The sequence below is a fragment of the Vicia villosa genome, linkage group LG1, assembly GCF_029867415.1.
Source record: "Vicia villosa cultivar HV-30 ecotype Madison, WI linkage group LG1, Vvil1.0, whole genome shotgun sequence".
NCBI classification, from domain to species: Eukaryota; Viridiplantae; Streptophyta; class Magnoliopsida; order Fabales; family Fabaceae; genus Vicia; species Vicia villosa.
In genome coordinates this window covers 25,164,864-25,185,548 of record NC_081180.1, presented here as the reverse complement: position 1 = coordinate 25,185,548, position 20,685 = coordinate 25,164,864, and the positions used below count along the sequence as shown (strand labels likewise).

General features: G+C 31.4%; 2 protein-coding genes and 1 pseudogene across 2 annotated transcripts; 2 read left to right on the top strand and 1 right to left on the bottom strand.

Moving 5' to 3' along the window:
- Positions 1-265: 265 nt before the first annotated feature.
- LOC131603089 (nuclear transcription factor Y subunit B-5-like) lies at positions 266-923 on the top strand. Its single transcript, XM_058875346.1, has one exon. The coding sequence runs from the start codon at positions 355-357 to the stop codon at positions 742-744; it is 390 nt and encodes a 129-aa protein (XP_058731329.1). The 5' UTR covers positions 266-354; the 3' UTR covers positions 745-923.
- A 10,107-nt stretch (positions 924-11,030) lies between these two features.
- On the top strand, positions 11,031-13,802 carry LOC131595376 (cullin-1-like; annotated as a pseudogene).
- Positions 13,803-17,362: 3,560 nt separating this feature from the next.
- Positions 17,363-18,478, bottom strand: LOC131595301 (uncharacterized). Its single transcript, XM_058867657.1, has one exon. The coding sequence runs from the start codon at positions 18,476-18,478 to the stop codon at positions 17,363-17,365; it is 1,116 nt and encodes a 371-aa protein (XP_058723640.1).
- Between the last annotated feature and the right edge of the window lie 2,207 nt (positions 18,479-20,685).

Genomic DNA, 20,685 nt, shown 5'->3' with positions numbered 1-20,685 from the left:
TGTACGGTTAAATAGATTCATTGTGAAAAATTTACAACTCAACTAAAAGTAACTTCAACTTCTTAGGGAGTGTCTTTAAATTTTGATTTTGTTTTGGACCTTGCAAATTATTAGAAGTATATATATATATATATATATATATATATATATATATATATATATATATATATATATATATATATATATATATATATATATATATATATATATATATATATAAAAATATGTGACTAGGCGCACTTGTTGCACAGGTATATATATTGACACATCTATACATACATATATGAGGATTCTGTCTGACTTTGATGAATTGATTCTTCAATACTTTCAATCAAATTTATTCCAGAGAGTGAAATGGTGGACAACAACATCAACATTGGAGGAAGTTCTTTTGATAACGAAAACAGTGGCATTAAGGAACAAGATCGGTTGTTACCAATAGCAAATGTAGGGAGGATAATGAAGCAGATATTACCACAGAATGCAAAAATCTCAAAGGAATCAAAAGAAACAATGCAAGAGTGTGTTTCGGAGTTCATAAGCTTTGTGACAAGTGAAGCATCAGAGAAATGCAGGAAGGAAAGAAGAAAGACAGTGAATGGTGATGATATCTGTTGGGCTTTAGCTACACTTGGCTTTGATGATTATGCTGAACCAATGAGAAGGTATTTGCATAGATATAGAGAATTAGAGGTTGATAGAACACCAAATGCTAATAATATTGTTCAAGATAGAGGAAATTAATTCAACTGTGGTAGAAATTACTTGTTGTGATTCAAGAACTAAAAATTAGTTGTTTTGTTTGTTGTTAATTACTAGATCTTAATCTTAATTATATGTACTTTGGGTTTATGTAATCAACATGCTTGAGTTGATTTGTTAAATTTGAGATCCCTTAATGACTTTTTTTCTTCTTCTTATATATGAAATCAAAATGCTAAACCAGTTTGATTAGCTTCATCTTATTGATAAGCATCACGGAATACTATTTAATTGAGAAATTAACCTATTATCTCACACTTATTCATGACACCCTCCAAAAGTATATAAAAAGATCAAAATAACCTTGTTCAAAATTTTTATCAAAAAATTTGAAATCTCCTAGGTGATATCGGAAATTTCAAGCACCTATCAGAAATTTTTATCAAATAATGGGATTTTTGTCGAAAGATTTAAAATTTCTAAGAGATTTTACCTAAAATTTCCAGTAGATTTTACCAGAAATTTTTTAAAGATTTTAGCAGCAATTTCAAAATTTTCTAGATTTTATCAAAAATTTCAAAATTTAGAATATTTTATCATAAATTTTAAAATTTTCCGAAACTAATTGCGATTTATTGAAATTTTCAAATGAACTATAGAAAACTTCATTTGAAAAAAATTATTCTCATTTCACCAAGAACATTTCTAGGATAATAAAAAATGATAAATGTCAAGTTTAATTTAAAGGATGACAAATAAATTTCTCTAGTTAATCTGAATCGTCTTAATTTTTTTAAAAATTATGTATAGATTTGTGATAATTAACTCTGATAAAATAAATAAAAATTATGTTTAACTTCGATTTAACTATGACAAATTATAATATTATTAAACTAGAATTTAATTCTAACAAATTTTAGATTCTTTTCGGTAACTTGTCTTCAATGTTGACTCTGTAATTAAGTTAGAGATGAGAGCATATTTAAGCACATTAAGAACTATATTCATTCAAATATGTCTATTGTCAACGCATAACTCCAAAATAATGGAGCCAAAATAAATGAAGCTTACAATACAGGCTCTACAGATTCATTGTACTAACTAGATCATAAAGATTGAGTCATTCACTCACCAAATTGGATTATGAAAGCATGTAATATTATTATTTTTAGTGTGATGACATGGTTGATGACAAGAGCAATTGGTCTTGCCATGTGTCTGATAGCCAAGTGGTTGCCTTAGAATGCACGCAACAAATTTGGAGTAACACGTGTCAATGTGCCTGCGGAGTATACAATAAGTTAAGTCAACTAATACATGGATTAAGCACTAATCTTTCTTTTATTGGAATTCATTTAGCACTAATCTAGTCAATCAATATGTATTGCATTCCAATCAGGACCACAACACACCATGCGGATGCACAATCAACTTTGTGACCTCATCATAATTATAAAAGTTAAGATTGTCTATTAAAGCATATTTCTATAAAACTAGTAGAAGACCCGTGCATCCGCACAGGTAATTCAAATTTTAAGATGAATAATGTATTACAAACGAAAAAAAAAAGTTTAAAAATTCGAATAAAAAATATTAATTTAAGATTAACAAAACATAATACAGATGAAATAAATCTATATATAGTAGCTATGTTAAAAAAAGAACATGAAAATGCAATAGTCATTCATATCTTAGGTAATTCGATAAGGCTAGGTTGTTGGTGATATACAATTGTTATTATAAAATCACTAATAACTTGAAATATTTAAAAATAAATATTTATCGAATCACCAACAGAATAAATTTAATACGATTAATACGATTAATACAGAAATATGTTACGATCGAAAGTAGAATTATATTTGAATTATGATATTGGATTTTTAATACGGTGTTGCAAGTTTTCGATACTATGAAATACGGGAGTAGACTTAAAAGGTTAATACTCTAATGCCAAAGTTAACTAAGTCTAAAAAGAACTAGAATGAAACATGAAAAGTGTGTACCTTAAGTCATATACATATATATATATATATATATATATATATATATATATATATATATATATATATATATATATATATATATATATATATATATATATATATATATATATATATATATATATATATATATATATATTTGTGTTAAACAGCTATTAAATTTCTTTTAGAATAATAAGTAAACCTTTTTAAATGAACTTTTGGTTGAACCAGAACAGTTTTCCCTAAACTTTTCATGAAGTGTCGACCGATGACTAGTCTTTAAATTCGTGAAGGCCGCAAAGCATTGGGATGGCCACCAATAGCCGTGGAGAGCTCTAGATTTTGTCGCGAAGGGTGTAGGAGACAAGTGCATTAAATGATGGTTTTGTCATCCTGTCACTTAGTATGATCTGATACACGTGACTTCCCTTTTTACAGGCTAGGGTATATGAGTGCACTCAAGTGATATTTTCAATGCACAAGTCTGACTGTTGTTTTCCATCTACCCATCACCTTGTGATTTGGATCGTCGATTGGTTCGACTCACTTTCCTATATTAAAAGGCGACTTTGTTTCAAATGAACTTTTCATTCTCATGCCTCTTTAGAACTTATTGTTATCTTGTAACCTCGTTTCTCTTGCAAATGTCGACAACCTTCAGTCTTATCTCCCCATTGTAATTTTAGGGTTCATATCTTTGAGCCACTATGTCTTTCGAGTTTTCTTTGATATTTCTACGCTTTCGATTTTTCCCATCTTTCTTTAGGTGTGTTTCCTTATCCACATAATGTATCTTTCATTTCCTTGTAGTGACAAAAATGGGGATTGTTCCTGCAAATGCGTTGAATGACTCTAATGATGGAGATTCTTCTTCTTCGTCCTCTACACCTCGAATTAGCTTCTAACATCAACATCAAACTTGTAAGTCTTTCTCTTAGATTTATAATCCATATTAGAACATGTCAAACAACATTTCGTAGCTCTAGTAATGATCTGCACAGTGAGAAGGTATCAAAATACAACTTATTCCGAAAATAACCTACATAAATAAAATAAAAGCAAATTTAAACTTAGCTTTAAAAACACGCTAAATACAACGTAAATAATACGAGAAGTCATAAATTGTTGTAGCACAAAGTAAAAAAATGGTGTATTAAAATACACTGATCAAATTTCCCCATACTTGAACTTTTTCACCCGAGCAAAACTTTGAGGATCACATAGGGGTAAGCAAATATTCTCATTCTAAGCTTCAAGAAATATGGAGTTAATGAATAACTTCATGTGACAATCAAAGAAAATAAGAGAACGATTTACAAAATAATACATCATAAGTAGTGAGATCCTTACTGGATATAAATTCTCTCAACTGTCAAGTGTTTATGTTATTTGTTTACATTCAAAGCACTTCATGATAGTTAGCACTATCATAATAAGCTTGAAAGGATCCTAACATCCACACTTGCAGTACATGCACACGAAGATCAAAAGAACTTTATTCGGGTTAAAAAGTGGCCAAGGTAAGAATGAGATAAATTCTAAGGGGTGCTAGTATAAATCTATAGAAACAAAAGAGAATTGAAAGGAACTGCGTGATTTAAACAAATCATCGTTTTAATCACTTTCCAACAATTTCCTTGCAGCCAATTTCTCTTCATTTTTCTCAATTGTCTTTTCTTTTTTTTTACAAAAGGAATATGATAGTAATATGAATTTTCTTCCTTCTTATCTTTCTTTTTTTTATTTTTTTCTTTTCTTTTTTTTCTTTCAGTCAACTTTTAAAATATCACAAATACACTAATTCAACTCTACACAACTCTAAATAAGACTCCTTCATCCCCTTAAATAGCATCATAATATTGATTTCACTTTTAGGAGCTGTAATGAATTATAAATAAAAAATGGGATAAATAGACTCAAAGGGGGTTTCAAACAAAGAGTGATAATTTCAAGGTTGACTTTTTTGGCTAAGTGGCTAAAATTATAAATATAAATTGTATTTAGCATATTAGTGTGCACAAGTAAACAAATTTTTTCAACAAGAGTCAAATCAAATTCTAGAGTGACTAACAAACATGACCGAAGTCACACAAACATCCCTCCCCCACACTTAAAACACACATAGTCCTCAATGAAACAAACGAGTATAAAATAAGAGAGAGAGAGAGAGAGAGAGAGAGAGAGAGAGAGAGAGAGAGAGAGAGAGAGAGACAGAGAGACCGAGACAGAGACAGAGACAGAGACAGAGAAAGGAAAGAACATATCTGAGGAGTCAAGGCGGATGGATGACTAGGTAAGTAGTCTTTTTCAATGAGAGCTCTTCTATAGTTTCCTATTTCAATATGGGGCTCTCATGGAATAGCTTAAGGCGGTGTCCATTAACTTTGAAATTTTTATTAGTACCTTCACTCTTCATTCCTGGATCAAAGAACATTCTTCTATAGGTAAAAGTGTTGAATGGAAAAGTGAAAGTGGTATTCCTTTTGTCCTCAGGTACAATATAAATCTCAATTAAGAGGTTAACTAATTTTTTCCCCATTCTCATCCTCAATTAGTATATGATGCATACACATTGATGAGCTAATACATGGAATGTCATCCAAGGTCTATCTAATTTTATTCTTGTGTTTCCTCAATACTTGTAACAACTTTTGTTCCTGTTCAGATTCAAGTTTAGATGAAATTAGTATATACATGTAACTTTTCTTCCAATGCTACAGATGTATATTTTAGATTTGCATGGAGATAGTTAAATTTTAAAGTTGATGATTACTTAATGGATGGCAAAATTTTGGCAATAGGAACTACATTTATATCAGCAACATCAACTTTGTCAGTAGAAATATCAGAAGAAATATCAACCTGTAAAGCAACTTCAATTTTAGCTCAAGTTGAAAATAAGTGAGTATCACTACAAACATCACAAGTATAAGTGTCATCAAAATTAGACAAAGAAGTAAAATCAATAAAAAGTGAATCAGGTGCAACAAGTTTTCTTGAGGTTCTATTTTGATCAGCCATAATATGATTATTAAATTCAAAAAGAGAATCAAATCAATACAAAATAAAATAAAATCACTATCAAACATGACTAATAAAAACACTAATAAAATCTAAATATAAATCAAATCAACACATAATCAAATAAAATCACTATTAAATATAAATAATAAAATCACTAATAAAATCTAAAAATTATGAAAGTATGACTGAAAATCAAATAAAATTAAATAAATAATTTAGAAATTTTTTTGGTTTTGTTTTAAATACAGAAATTGAAAATAAATCAAATAAAATAGAGAAAAAAGGAATTTGCGATTTTTAGGGTCGAAATCTCTTAGAAGTCTTTTCTAAAAGAGTATTATTTTTAGATGTTTTTTTCATTTTTTGGAAAAAAAATCGGAGCAATTTAAAACAGTAGCTTACAAAATCATCTGACACTAGAATACTTACCACTATACTACAACCCTGAAAATCAACAAACAATTAAAAAGACAAAATAAAAAAAATAAGAAGACTTTAAACTTGGATTCTAAAATTAGTTAATATTATCAAATAGTCACCAGCAACGACGCCAATTTGATTCGCTGTCGCACACGGGTCAAAAATGAGTAAATAAAATGTAGTACAAGAAAGTGAAACTAGAGTACATCGCAAGGACTCTAAGTTAATTTAACCAAAGAAAAGTAACGAAATAGAGGGGTTAGGTTTTTCGGACAATTGAAAGTAAAGAAAACGATTACAATTAACGAATTAATCTACTAGTTTAATCATTTTCGACTTATCATCGATTATTATATCACAATCTCCCTAAAAGGATTCAATTCCTATTTGATTATAATCTCGATTAGACAAGCATAATCAATATTATGTGAATTATATTCCTATTTACCGCATTAAGCATGATAGGTGAATATCAGACGAAGATAACGAATAAGCTAAGTTAACACGCGAAGTTAAGGAACACACATAAATCAAATTTAATCAATCCTATCATATGAAATTCGAATTTAGCAAACAAGGTACATAAAACAGAATTTAAAGAATCGATTAAAAATTGGATAATATAATAACCTCAAAATCTTGATAAAATTCTGAAACATATATTAACTTTGGAGTTTAGTCAGCTATGTAATCCTAATGTTGTCTCTATTTTGTAAAAGAACTTTCCAACTTTCCCCAATGTTAAGTTTAGCTTAAATAATAAATAAAATTATGCTTTAAGAGAACCAGCTGGAAAAAAACATAAGTTGGCCCAAAACTAACAAATTCATTTTTATTAAGTCAGAAACGAAAAAATTGATAATTTGAATCATCCACACTCTGAATTGGCTTTTAACATCAACGTCAAACTTGTAGTTTTTCTCTTAGATTACCAATGCATGTTAGAACGCGCAAAACGACATCCTGTAGCTCAAGTTTTGATCTACAGAGTGAGAAGGTATCAAAATACAGCTTATTCCAAAAATAACCAACATAAATAAAATAAAAGCAAATTTAAACTTAACTTTAAAAACACACTAAAAGCAATGTAAATAATATGATAAGTCGTAAATTATTGTGGCACAAAGTAAAAGATGGTTTACTAAAATACGCTGATTAGGGACCTTGTGTATCCTATGTGGGGACCGGGTTGAGTCAGACTCTTATTTGTTTGTGACATATTGTAGTTTGATTTCTAGTGTCTGGTATATAGTTTTTAGGTGGTTAGAGGTACAATTGTTTCTTCCTTGGGACCTTAGGTTTGTTTTTGAATTTTTCCTTTCTTTAGGTCCTAAGGCTTATTGACTTTGTTTAGAGGTAAGTTTATTATGAGTTGGCATATTGTGTGTGGACTATTTGGTCTATTCGCAATAATAAGCTTTTTACCAGTTCATCAATAAATATGAAAGAGATGGAGGATAAGAGTATTTTTTTGGCATAGAGTTGGTTTCTTAACATATCCTCTTTGAACTCTTTTTCCTTTTTCGATTGGCTTCAGAACTTTATCTTGTACCTAAATCAATAGTGATAGTGGCGGAGGCAAAAAATTTAGGGAGCCTGGTCAAAAAATTCGCACCCTATTTCTACTAATTTTGCCCTTGGTTTTGTCTAAAAAAATTTGCCCTTGATTTTGTCCAAAAATTTGACACCCTATTTTTATTAATTTTGTCTTTAATTTTGTTTAAAAATTACTAATTTTGCCCCTGATGTTGTCTAAAAATCGACTATTAGGTGGGGAATATACAACGAAATGAGGGGTTGAGCCCGGGCGTGTGCCCGGGTTCGCTGGGCTGTAGCTCCTCCCATGATAGTGAATCGATATTTTTGACCGGATACCCAAGTCTCAGTGGCTCATTGGTGTTTCTTGAGGTTTTGGTATACTGCTAGTAAGTTTGGTGTCTGAGCTCTAACTTGGTCCTTGTTGAGTGTTGTCTCGTTGTGTGAGTAGTTGTTGGACTTCATTTTCCTTGTTATTAACTTTTGTTGATTAGTGGTAGTTTATAGTTGTTCCTTCTCTTTCTTGTTTTGGTTTCTCTAGTCCTCGGTTGACTATTGTTTTGTTAGCTTGACATTTTTTATACCTGTTGCCTCATTGTATACTCTTTTGTGAGCTTTCGCTATTTTTTATTAATATATTATTTCACCATTAAAAAAAATCTCTTTAAAACTCACTAATGTGACAAAAATTATTTCATTAATAAAAATTTTGTCAAAAAAGTGTCTAACTATTTATTATCAAAAAAGTATCGAATGAAATAATACATAATTAAAGATATCATAATTATAGGAAATAGATTTAATTGTATAAAGTCCACTTGCTTACTTTTAAATCTTTTCGATGTTAATTAATATGCTAATTTATTGGGATTTAGATGTAAAAGAGATTGATATACTCTCCAATAAAACCCTAACCATAACCAAATTTAGGTATCTTTTTATTCTATTACTATTTTTCAAGAGAGCCTTCTCTTCACAAAGGTTCTATTTCTATGATTCTCAATTCAATTTTACTGTGAATTTCTTTCGATCAATATCTATCTCATTTGAATGCAGATTGCAGATTTAGGTATTTTTCTTCAATACGCCAACATGCAAAACTTTCAGCCAGTCAACTTTGAAGAAGGATGGAGTTTTGTGCACAAGGGCATCAAGAAGCTCCAGGACAATCTAGAAGGCTTGCCTGATACTCACCTCACTTCTGAGGATTACATAATGCTATACACGTACGTTTCAATTCCTTTTTTATTGTTTTTGTATTAGGTTTAACTTTTGGATTCTATATTTCTTAAATTGTAATGCAGAAACATCTACAATATGCGCACGGCAAAGCCTGATGGCTATCACGAAGAACTGTAAGAAAAGTATAAGCAAGTGATTCATGAGTACATTGCATCAATAGTGAGAAACATTGCTAAATTAACATCTTGTATCAGTGTATTCTCAATAGGATTAAAACTAATAGGCAGTGTGATTTTGTTGTCACTAGGTTTTGCCGTCTTTGCAAGAAAAGAAAGATGAAGTGTTGTTAAGAGAATTGCTTAGAAGATGGTCAAATCATAAAACTAAGAACATTCGTCTCTCAAAAAAATTTATGTATCTTGAAACATTAGCGAAACATTTTGCAGCTCCGCTTAGCGGACAAGCAATTTTGCAGAAAAATGATAGCAAACACAGAACTGCGAAAACCATATCCCTCTAACCAAAATCACTTTCAGTCATCAATAAACAACAATTATAACCAGTATTTATCATCCTTTAACAACATTCATCATCAAAATCATGTTTAAACTCACAAATCCTTAGAAACTAGCATAAACCCTAACATTTCTAGATTTTCATGAAATTGAAAAATGAAGAAATTACATAACAAACACATTACCCAATCATGTAACCTATATTAACTTGAATTCTAACTCTTACCTCTTGATTCAATCCACCCTCTTGAAGAAATCTACAATTCTCTCCTTTTTGTTCTTCTCTTAGCCTCTTTTCTCCTCTTTCTATCTTTCTCTCTTTTCTTCTAATTAGGTTATTACCTCACAAACTCTCTACTAACTCTAATTGATATTGGGCTTAACCCACCAACTATTCTTTCTAACTTAATTAGGCTCATTTAGCTAATTCACTATTATTCTACCAATTCCTCAAATAGCTAAATTAACATAATAGCACATAATTAAATAAATTATCACACTAAATAATAATTAAATAAAACAAACAATTACTAAAACACCAAATAACCTTTATTTATAAATTTTTATTTTTTTATCTAAATTTTTAATTATTTATATTCTATATTAGTTTATGGTATTATTATATTATACAATTACTTATTATTTTTTTATTAAAGTATGAGCATCATTAAATTATTATATTTAGAAAAAAATTTAAATAACAAGGTTTAAAAAAAATTTACCAAAAAAACAAGTTTTTTAGAAAATTTACCAAAGTGTCTAGGTTTTGCAAGACCCCCTGGAGTATGCGCCAAATGAATTGGCGCATTAGTAATAAAAGTAGGTGTATGCGCCAAATGGTTTGGCGCCAATGTACAAGTTTCTCTCTCTTTTTTTTTTTTTTTACATTTTTCTAGCACTTATACGCCAAATGAATTGGCTAATTCAAAAAAATTTGTACTAATGCGCCAAATGGTTTGGCGCATACTCTAGGGAGTCCTGCAAAACCTAGACACTTTGGTAAATTTTTTAAAAAACTTGTTTTTTTGGTAATTTTTTTTTTAAACATTGTTATTTAAATTTTTCATTCTTATATTTAAAAGTTAAAATTTTAGTTAAGATTGCTATTCAACTTATTTGCATGAATAAATTTATAGAATTTTCTTTTGTAAATTTTATAGTAATGAAATTTATATAAAAAAAATTTATTTCTTAAATTTTTTTTAATTTGTATAAACTGAATTAGAAGTCATGTAATCCGATCAGTATCCAATGAACTAATAATTTGACCGGATTGATGACCGGTCCGAGTTTTAAAATATTGGTTTTGGTTGTTATTATATATTTTATTTTGTTCTTTTTAAAAAAATTTAAAAAACTTTTTATTTGTAACTGTAGTTTTTAAAATTCAAAGTAGCGCTAATTATAAGTTTTTTCAAAATTGTTTCTACCAATCTATTATACAAAAAAAATCAAATAAGATAATAAGTCCTTAAAGATATTCGATTTTTATTAGATGTAATATTTATCGATATTTAAAGGAATGAATGAAATAGATTTTATATGCTAAGTTTTAGGGATTTATCTGTAAAATAGATTTGTCCTATAAAACCCTAATGATAACCAAAGTTAGGTATAGGTTTCACATTTGAATGCAGATTTAGGTATTTTTCTTCAATTCACCAACATGTCATACTTTGAGCCAGTATTCGACTTTGAAGAAGGATGGAGTTTTGTGCAGAAGCGCATCAACAAGCTCCATGCTAATCTAGAAGGCTTGCATGATACTCACCTCACTTCTGAGGATAACATGATGCTATACACGTACGTTTCAATTTTTTTTTGCTTGTTTTTCGTTTTAGGTTTAATTCTCTTGATTCCATATTTCTTATATCGTAATGCAGAATCATCTTCAATATGAGCGCTCTAGAGCATCCTCAAGAACAAATGTATGAAAAGTACAAGCAAGTGCATTCATGAGTACATCGCATCGACGGTTTTGCCGTCTTTGGAAGGAAAGAAAGATGAAGTGTTGTTAAGAGAATTGCTTAGAAGATGGTCAAATCATAAAACTATGACCATTCGTCTCTCATGGATGTTTAGCTATCTTGATAAATACTGTATCCCAAGACTTAGTCTTCCTTCTCTCAAAGAAACTAGCTTCTTATTCTTCTATGACTTGGTTGGTCATGAGATCCTTGTTACACTAAAGCTTTTTTTTTTTCTTCTTCTTCTGAGTTTAATTTAGAGAATTTCTTCACCCACCTCCCAACCTTCTTGGCCACCTCCGGTGAATTTACCACAATACCCCTTGTTTCGAAAGTTCATTTCCGAAACTGTACTTTTTTTTTTGAAAAAGGTGTTTTCAGAAATGAACTTCCGAAAACGTGTTTTTTTTAATATAAAATATTGATTTCGGAGATGCATCTCCGAAATAAAGTCACTTTTCAGAAAATGTGGTGTTTCGGAAGTTCATCTCCGAGCGCACCCCCCTTGGAGGAATTCGGAAATGCACTTCCGAAAATAGGTCTGGACAGAAGAAAATGAACAATTCGCTTTATTTAATCGGGTGAAAATTACAACGATAATATTACATAAAATTAAAGTTACATATTGTTAAACACGGGTAGGTGGGGATGAGACAGTGGTGGGGAGAAAAAAAGGCTTCCAAATTTCAAAAGGTTTATTTATTATTTTAATAAAAATACGTACAACTGAAAGTAACAAATGACGGAGGAGGTGTAACCGGAGCCGAAACATATGACGGAGGAGGTGGATGTCCGGAGGAAGAAGACCCGGAGGTACGTCCACCGCGAGACAAAGGAGCCAATCAATGTAAGCTATAATTTATCATTATCATCCGGGGACGTCATTACAAAAAATTGGAAAAAAAATCTTATTATTTTTAATCTTGATTTTTTAGAAATGACCTCCCCAGATGATAATCATAAACTATAGCTTACATTGATTGGCTACTTTGTCTCGTGGTGGACGTATCTCCAGTTCTACTTCCTCCAGACATCCACCTCATCCGTCATATGTTCCGACCCCGGTTACCACTTCCAAAAACTAACATGATAAATCCAATACAAATACACTGTGCGATACAATCCGAAATCAGAACAAAACAAAAACATGTTATTCTGCCCGACGAGCGTTACAAAATACACATCAAACAAAAAAAAACACGTTATTCTTCCCGACGAGCGAACTCCTCCGAATGAAGATAATTATACCAATCCTCATCTCACTCAGTCTCAGAACCATCAGCGTTGATCACGACTCTCACGCCTGAAGACTGAGCTTGAGCATCCGGGCCCCCTGGGAACGAGAAGTAGAGCCGGTCGAAACCTTCTTCTTCTCCTTCACCTCCTTCACCTCCTTCACCTCTTTCACCTCTTTCTTTGAAGAATCCTTTCTTCCCTTTGCGCCCTCTCTAGAAGACATGTTCCTGTAAACAATTGAAATCGATTAATATGCGAGACAAAATAAAAAACAAAAAAATTTGAACTTCTGATATATTTCGGAAGTTCATTTCCGAAAACTGGGATGGAGGTGTTTTCGGAAATGAACTTCCGAAACACCCCTGCGATGCAATTTCCTGCAACTTCCATGGCAGACCCCTAAATCAACCTTCAAACCAAATCAAAATGCTTCTAAACAACCTAAATACTACTAACAACCTAGCCATATATCATTTATGCAATTAAAACCCTATATAACATGCATTTGAATAATAGATCTAAAAATTTCAAAACTTACAAAGTGTTAGGATTGAGGGCTTTTGAATGTTGTTTAGCAGTGTGATTGGAGCCTTGATGCAGCTTTGGAATTCTGTTTGCAAAAATTTTCGCCTCTGCCACTTTTTGTTTTGATTTAGGGTAAATGATTGGGGGAGGGGGAGTGTTTTGATAAATCTGCAGAAATCGCAGTATTTCGGAAGTGAACTTCCGAAATAATTGTTTCGGAAATGAACTTCCGAAGTAAGTCAATTTTTTTAAAAAAACACGCTTTCGGAAATGAACTTCCGAAGCAGGGGTAGTTTTGGTTTTTCGCAGGAGGTGACCACCCATAGGGAGGTGGGTAAAGAAATTTTCTTAATTTATTCTCTTTTTTCTCTTTTATTTATCTCAGGTATATGATCATTTGAATAATCAAGTAAAGGATGCAATATTAGCTATGGTATTCTCTCTTGTTTTCAATTTATATGTTAGTTATAATTTATTTATTTGTTTATAACCATAAAGCACTCATGTGGACATGGATAAATATTGACCTAATTTTTGGATCTTTATTTTTTGGTATCCAGATTGATCAGAAAATTTTGGGAGAGACGGTTGATGAAACATTGGTGAATAACACATTGAAGTTCTATTCGGAGATTGGAGAAATTAACGAAAAAATTGAACCAAAAGAATTTGTAGAAACAATGATGAAGAAAATAAGTGCAACATTCTAAATGTGAGGCATCAAATTGGATAACAAGTTTTGCTTAAGTGAGGAATTGAATCTTTTAACTTGAAAGTATAAAAATGATTGTTAGTTAGGCTTTGGCGGTTTGGAGGGGAGGGGGAGAATTTCGAAAACGAATTTTCAAAAAAATATAAAAAAAAATATTTGATATTTTTTAAAAAATGATTTTATATAGAATGATAAAAGAGTATATATCATTACTACATTTTTTTTTATTTTTCGAATACTATAACAATATAAAAGATATCATGATATCGCGCCTGATGAGCTGGAATATGAAGATTCAATATGTACTCAACAGATGCAGAATATTCTATGGAATATTATGCAATTCTATGTGGCGCAGGTTTAAAGGACAAGAGAATCAAGTCAGAATATTGAAAATTATGCAGTTTCTAATTATGGAGATAATTTAGAAAACTTATGATTGAAAACCTTTCTTTTAGCAGAAGTTTTCTGCTGATTTGTAACAGCAAATAAGGCTGTGATTGAAGGCCCAAGTCCAGTTGGGAATAAGTTATAAATAGGAAGCTTTGTAACCTAGTTTAGTAAGTAAGTCGGGTATTGGAAAGATGTAATCATTAGAGTTTGTCAAGGTAGATCACCCGGGATGTGGGATGGCTGCCATGTTCTTCTCAAAACCTGTAGGTAAGAGAAATATTGTTCTCACTCGAAACTTGTAGGTAAGAGTTGAGTGATTTGTTTCTTGATCGAAGCTTTTAAGCAAGATCAAGTTTTTGTCTTGAAGTGTGTCTTCAGTTTCTTAGTTGATGTTATCACTGGTTGTGATTGAAGGGATTTGAGGAGGGTCTCATACCTATGTGAGTCTTAGGTAAAAGTATAGCACGGGTAGTATTAAGTGATTAGATTGCAAACTGGTTGTTTGCTGAGGGTCTATGAATTGATTATATTTAGTGGACTTGTCCCTGGTTTGGTAGCCCCCATAGTAGGATTGTGAATCTGAACTAGGTAAATAATTCATTGTGTTATTTATTTTCTGCACTGGTTTATTAATTTGGTATAAGATGTCGTAACATTTGATACGACATCATGGATTACTTCCAAAGCTTGTGCGTTTATTGAACCACCCCATATCAAAATCTGTTTGTGATAATTGTGTTATCATTATGCATAAATGGTTCCAGTATTCTTATGATCTTTTAGCATACTAGTGTTAACCAAAATTGAAGATCATCCTATCCTACCATTGCAGCTTTTATAACAGACTAGATGTCTCGACATCATATACGACATCTGGGTTCTGTCATACCAGAATTTGAGTTTATATACAATTTTATCTTAGACAAACACAACAAACATATGGTTTACATGGTCATTAAAATATTACAACTTTCAAGTTCATCTTATTTTCCTAATGTCCATTTTTTTCCGTAAATCATAAGATTGTGTTAATGCATGTTCAGATGTTTATCGCATTTTATTTTATCTTTCAATTTTGATTCACATAAAATTTGCACCAAAATTTAGATTTTGTATCTTTTGATTACATCTAAAAATTGTAAGGTAAAATTAAACATTTGATTCTTTCAATTTTAGATACTTTAAAATTTTGAATTGTTTTTGTAGATTCTAGAATTATTTATTTAAAAAGTTATTAGTGTATACGTGAATATGTCATGACAATTTTATTTTGGTATACAAATAATTTAATATTCAGCATGATTATAGTTTTTGAGTTTATTGGCAAACATCATCAAAAATGAATATAACCTACATTTGTGGGTGTGTTTTGTATATTTAGTACAGAACAAGAGACAAATGTCAAACAATAACCAACATAATCAAGTTATTTCAATAATGGTGATATCATAACTCGATACTCAACTTCTATAGAAAAACAATAGACAATATCTTGTTTCTTATTCTTTCAAGAAATATGCAAAATCATGCGGTTGACTTACATTCAACTATGACAAACTCTTAAGAATTGATTTATTGGTGAAGGTTTGGGTCTTAAGAGTGTTCTCTTCTCAATGTCTCAAGTTTGAATCCTATTAGATGTTAACAATCTCAATAACAATCGTTTTATTGGATTACTTTAGACCTGTTTCAGCTTTTCATAAGTTTTAGACTTGTCATATAGCCTTTTAAAAAACCCAGCTTTTTGTACTCTTCATGCTTTAATCGAATGCTCAACACAATGTTTCAATGACAAACACAATCTGTTGTGAAAAACATACATCCATTGACTATTTGACATATTTTCTTTACCTTTGTACTCACTAAGATGAAAATCTCATTAAAATGATACTTTTAGATTTACAGACTACTGTTCTTAAAAACATATTTCAAATGTCTGGGAAAAATAAATATCATAAGAAATAATCTTAACTGAAAATTGGTTAGCAATAGCATGATAGTTTTTCAGAGTTTTGCCTGACATCAAAGGACTATAGTATTTCAAGAAAATAACACAACAATACACAAGTTAGTCAAGTCACAATAACACTCAAAGAAGGCTTCGTCAACTTTAACAAAAGAGATGAATCCTTCTTAAGCATTTCACAAACCTTTCCAATACAACAAATCAAAAGAGCAAACGCTGTCCTTAAGCCGGCGTCTTTTTTCCTCAGACCTTTCAATTCAAGAAACTGCAGAACCAAATTCCCTCATAATAAGCTTCTTTTCGCGACTTGGTAGAAAAATTCTTGGAGCACTGACAAGGTCTAAAGAATCAAAACCTAAGCAGTCAACCCAAAAACTCATGACTACGTTGATTTTATGAGTGAACGACGGACAGCATACAATAAGGCAGCTTCACAAATGCATAAATAATTTGATCATCAGACCTACCCCATTTCTTTAAGGTTTCAACATTCCCAGTCCACCTAGTTTTGTTCACACTTTTCTTGGCCATCAATGCAACTCCAAAAGTTGAAGTTGAAGAATTGAAACCCAAAACCCAATTGCTTCAGTTCCAGTGTTCAAGAAGTGGGAAGAGCAATATATCATAGGCCAAGTACAAAACAACAGAGTAATGGCTTTGTTCACAAGGATGGTCTCCTAGTAGGGTGTCTCAGTATCTTGGGAAAGCATAATTTTCACAATGGATAATCCAAATTAAACTTAATAGTACTGTTAAAAAGTTCTTACAAATATGATACGCACAACCATTTGAATTGTCTTAATGTAGACATGAGGACTAGCATTTCAAGAGAATGAGTAAATATGATACGAAAAAATGAGTCAGCAAAATTTGCTACATAATTGGTCAAAATCACACACAAGCGTTGTCCCTGTTATTTTTGCAAACGTAACGCTCATTTTTTTCACATCAAAACATTTCACAAACTTCTAGTTGAAGCTAGATTATCAATGTGAGAAGAGTCACCGGATCTACATATAGTATTCTTAAAACATATGTAAAAATTCAGCAGGAAAAAGGAAATCTCATAAGGAACAACGTTTGATGAAAACTAGCTAGCATGATTGTAAATAAAAAATTGTGAGGCATCATTGCAGGGCAAATATTTCAACAGAGTAATACCAGTTAGTTAAATCAAACCAAAACTTGATCGAGATGTTTCACACCAGCAGAAGGCTGTTCGTACCATCTGCAAGATTCAGTTTCTCCTCATAAAGCTTTATGAGATCAGAAGAATGCTCCTCGAAACCTTTCACAAACTTCTCCACAAACAACTTCTCAGATACAACAAACGGCGTATACACACCCGCATCCTTTCGTCGCAAGCCATTCGAGATAAGAAACTGCACAACAGAAGCTCTAGGAATAATCCTCTTCTCAAGACTGCATTGAAGAATCCCAGGAGCTCTAGCAAGTTCCAAAGAATCCAAACCTAAGCGATGAACCCAAAAATCCATAATCGCATTGATCTTGCGAGGCGATACCAGCATACAGAAAGGATGCTTCTTAAACGTTTCAATAATCAGTTCATCAGACCAACCCCATTTCTTAAAGGTTTCAACTTTCTCATCCCACTTCGCTTTCGTAACACTTCTCTTCGCAAGAAACGCCTTACTAAAAGCCGAAGTCGACCCATCGAAACCGAGTTCTTTCAGTTCTTCAACAGTGTTCAACAAATCAAAAGAGCAAATTATACTAGGCCACCAATGAAACAACCTAGCAATATTTGAGTGAGAAACTCCATTATCAAGCAAGACTTTAACATTTTCTGCCACACCACTTTGACAGAGAAAACAAAAACGCTTAACACAAGCAATGGTTTTTTTGTCAGATTGAAGAAACCCTTTTGCACATTCATAAGCAGGAACTATATGATTCTCTAAGCTTCTTCTAAGGAGTCTAGGGCTTGCATTAACGATACGAATGATATCAGAGGAAGAAGCGCCCTTGGAGAGTAAAAATTGAAACTTTGGTAAAAGTACCTTGTTGGGGTCGCATGAGAGTAGCCAGGGTTCACGTCTGATGATGTCGCGGAGTTGTGAGATGGAGAAGCCGTGGGTAGTGAAGAAGGCGAGAATTGAATCGGGTTTTTGGGAGTTGGTGAGAGTGAGAGTTTGGGAAGCTTTGGAGGCGGTTTCTGGGGAGAAGCCGCAGTTGTTGATGAGGTAGGAGACGGTGAAGGATTGTGGGTTTGTGGTGGAAGTGGAGAAGAATTTGAAAATGGTTTTTGATGAGGTAAGAGTAGTGGTGGTGGTGGTGAAGAATTTCAGCATCATAGATTAACTCAAGTTCAGAATGAAGAAGAGAGCGTTTTGGGAATTGAGCATGAGGGTTCTAGGGAAGAGGGGACGGAGGAGGGAAACAAACTCATTTGACACATCAACATGTGGTTTTTTTTTTTAATTTAAAATTATATTGGATTGAAATTTTAAAACAATGTTTTGATTAGGGGTGTTCGCGGTGCGGTTTGGTTCGGTTTTGAGCATAAAAGTTATCCTAACCGCGAGATAAAAATGCATGCGGTTCGGTTTGGTTCGGTTATTTTTTAAAAAGTCATCCAAACCAAACCAAACCAAACCAATGCGCTTAGGATCGGTTCGGTGGGCTGCGGTTTACACCATAAAATAAAAATGTACTGAAATAAAAAAAGGAAAATAATTCATTCTTCCATACATATATTACAGTACCATTAAAAAGAAGTTTTTCATACTAATTACACCAAAATAATTCATTCATCCATACATGTATTTTACACCAAAATTACTACCATATAAGTGTATCATGTATTTTGCAGTACCATACTATGTATTTTACATATACTACATACTAAATTACTAATATAACTTCAGTTTACATACTATATATACAAGTATCAGATAACTTCAATTCTAAATATTAATACAACATTACAACTTCATGACTAAATATTATCAGTACTACATATACACCAAATGTTTCTCTAGAATGAGTGAGAGAGAAATCAGAGAAGGAAGTTGACATGTTGAATAGGAAGGAAGAATGAAGGAATAGTGAGTCACATGACGTGAGTGTACAATATTGCAATTGGATTGGAAATATAATAAATTAATTATAGAAATTCAAAAGTTTAGTTAAATATGCGGTTCGGTTCGGTTTGGTTCGGTTTTGTGAAATGAAAACCGCAAACCGAACCGAACCATGCGGTTCGGCGCAAAAATCATCCAAAACTATCCAAACCAAATGCGGTTTTTGCGATTTTCGGTTTGGATTGGTTCGGTTTGCGGTTTTCCTTTTAGATTGGTTCGGATACGATCACCCCTAGTTTTGATAAAAATAATTTCAAAATTTTGAAGACTTTAATCTTGTATTCGGGATTCATTCATAACTTTAAAAAGAAAATTGGATCTCTCAACTTTTCATAATATTGTAACATTGAACTTTAATAATTGATTTAGTGACACAAAAACATGTAATGTTCGTTTTCTTCATAAACAAGGTGGAATCTGGATTTTATACCCACCATCACCTCTACCACCATTTTCATAAACTCGTGCAAGGTGCCCACCCACACCAACTTCACCCATCAAGATTGTTTTTAATTTGTTATTTTTAATGTTTGTTTGAATTCGGGATAGAGTTTAGAGAAAACGATTATTTCAATTTTTAAAAAAAATTGATTTCGATGAATTTTGCGAATTTTTTTTTTGAATAACCATTTTTTAAAAAAAAATTTCAGAAATAACCAAGATTTCAAAAAAATTACACAAATGTCACTTTTTTTTTAAAAAACACACGTTGTCGCCAGGGGGGGTGGCGACAACACCTGGCCCATAACGTCGTCGCCAGGCCCATTGGCGCCTACATGCAATGTTTAGGTGTTGTCGCCACCCCCCCTGGCGACAACACCCCCCCTTATTTTTTTTTTCTTTTTTTTTTTGTATTTTTTTTTCTTTAACACTAATTTCTCTTAATTTTTTTCAGTATTTTTTTTTAATATCTAACATTTTTTAATATTATTTTTTAGTTTTTTTTTGAGTTTTGTTTTAACAACAATTTTTCAATAATTTTTTTATGTTGTTTTTTTTATCCATGTTGTTAAAATTATTTTTGGAATATAAATGTTAATTAACTTATATCCATGTTGTTTTTTTTATCCATGTTGTGGAAGTAGTTAATGAATTAGAAGTAAAATAATTAATTAATAACTTATATTTTTGTGGTTAATATAGTTGTGAAGTTGGTTAGTAAAATAATGTTATATTTATATTATAAAATAAATTATAAGATTAACTATTTTTTTAAAAAAATAATATTATTTTTAAAAATATTAAATACATTAAAATATAAGCTGGACATTCGTTAAAATAATTATATATTAAGATACAATAACGTTACAAATACATTATAATTAAAAACATTACAAAATAATACATTCAAGATACAAAAAAAAATCTTATTGCGCGCCACGTGGACCATGGTACGATCCACATTGAGGTTGCCGAAT

What these genes read in the sequence shown, in the direction of transcription:
- LOC131603089 (XM_058875346.1), top strand. Translation starts at nt 355, where the DNA reads ATGGTGGACAACAACATCAACATTGGAGGAAGTTCTTTTGATAACGAA.
- LOC131595301 (XM_058867657.1), bottom strand. Translation starts at nt 18,478, where the DNA reads ATGATGCTGAAATTCTTCACCACCACCACCACTACTCTTACCTCATCA.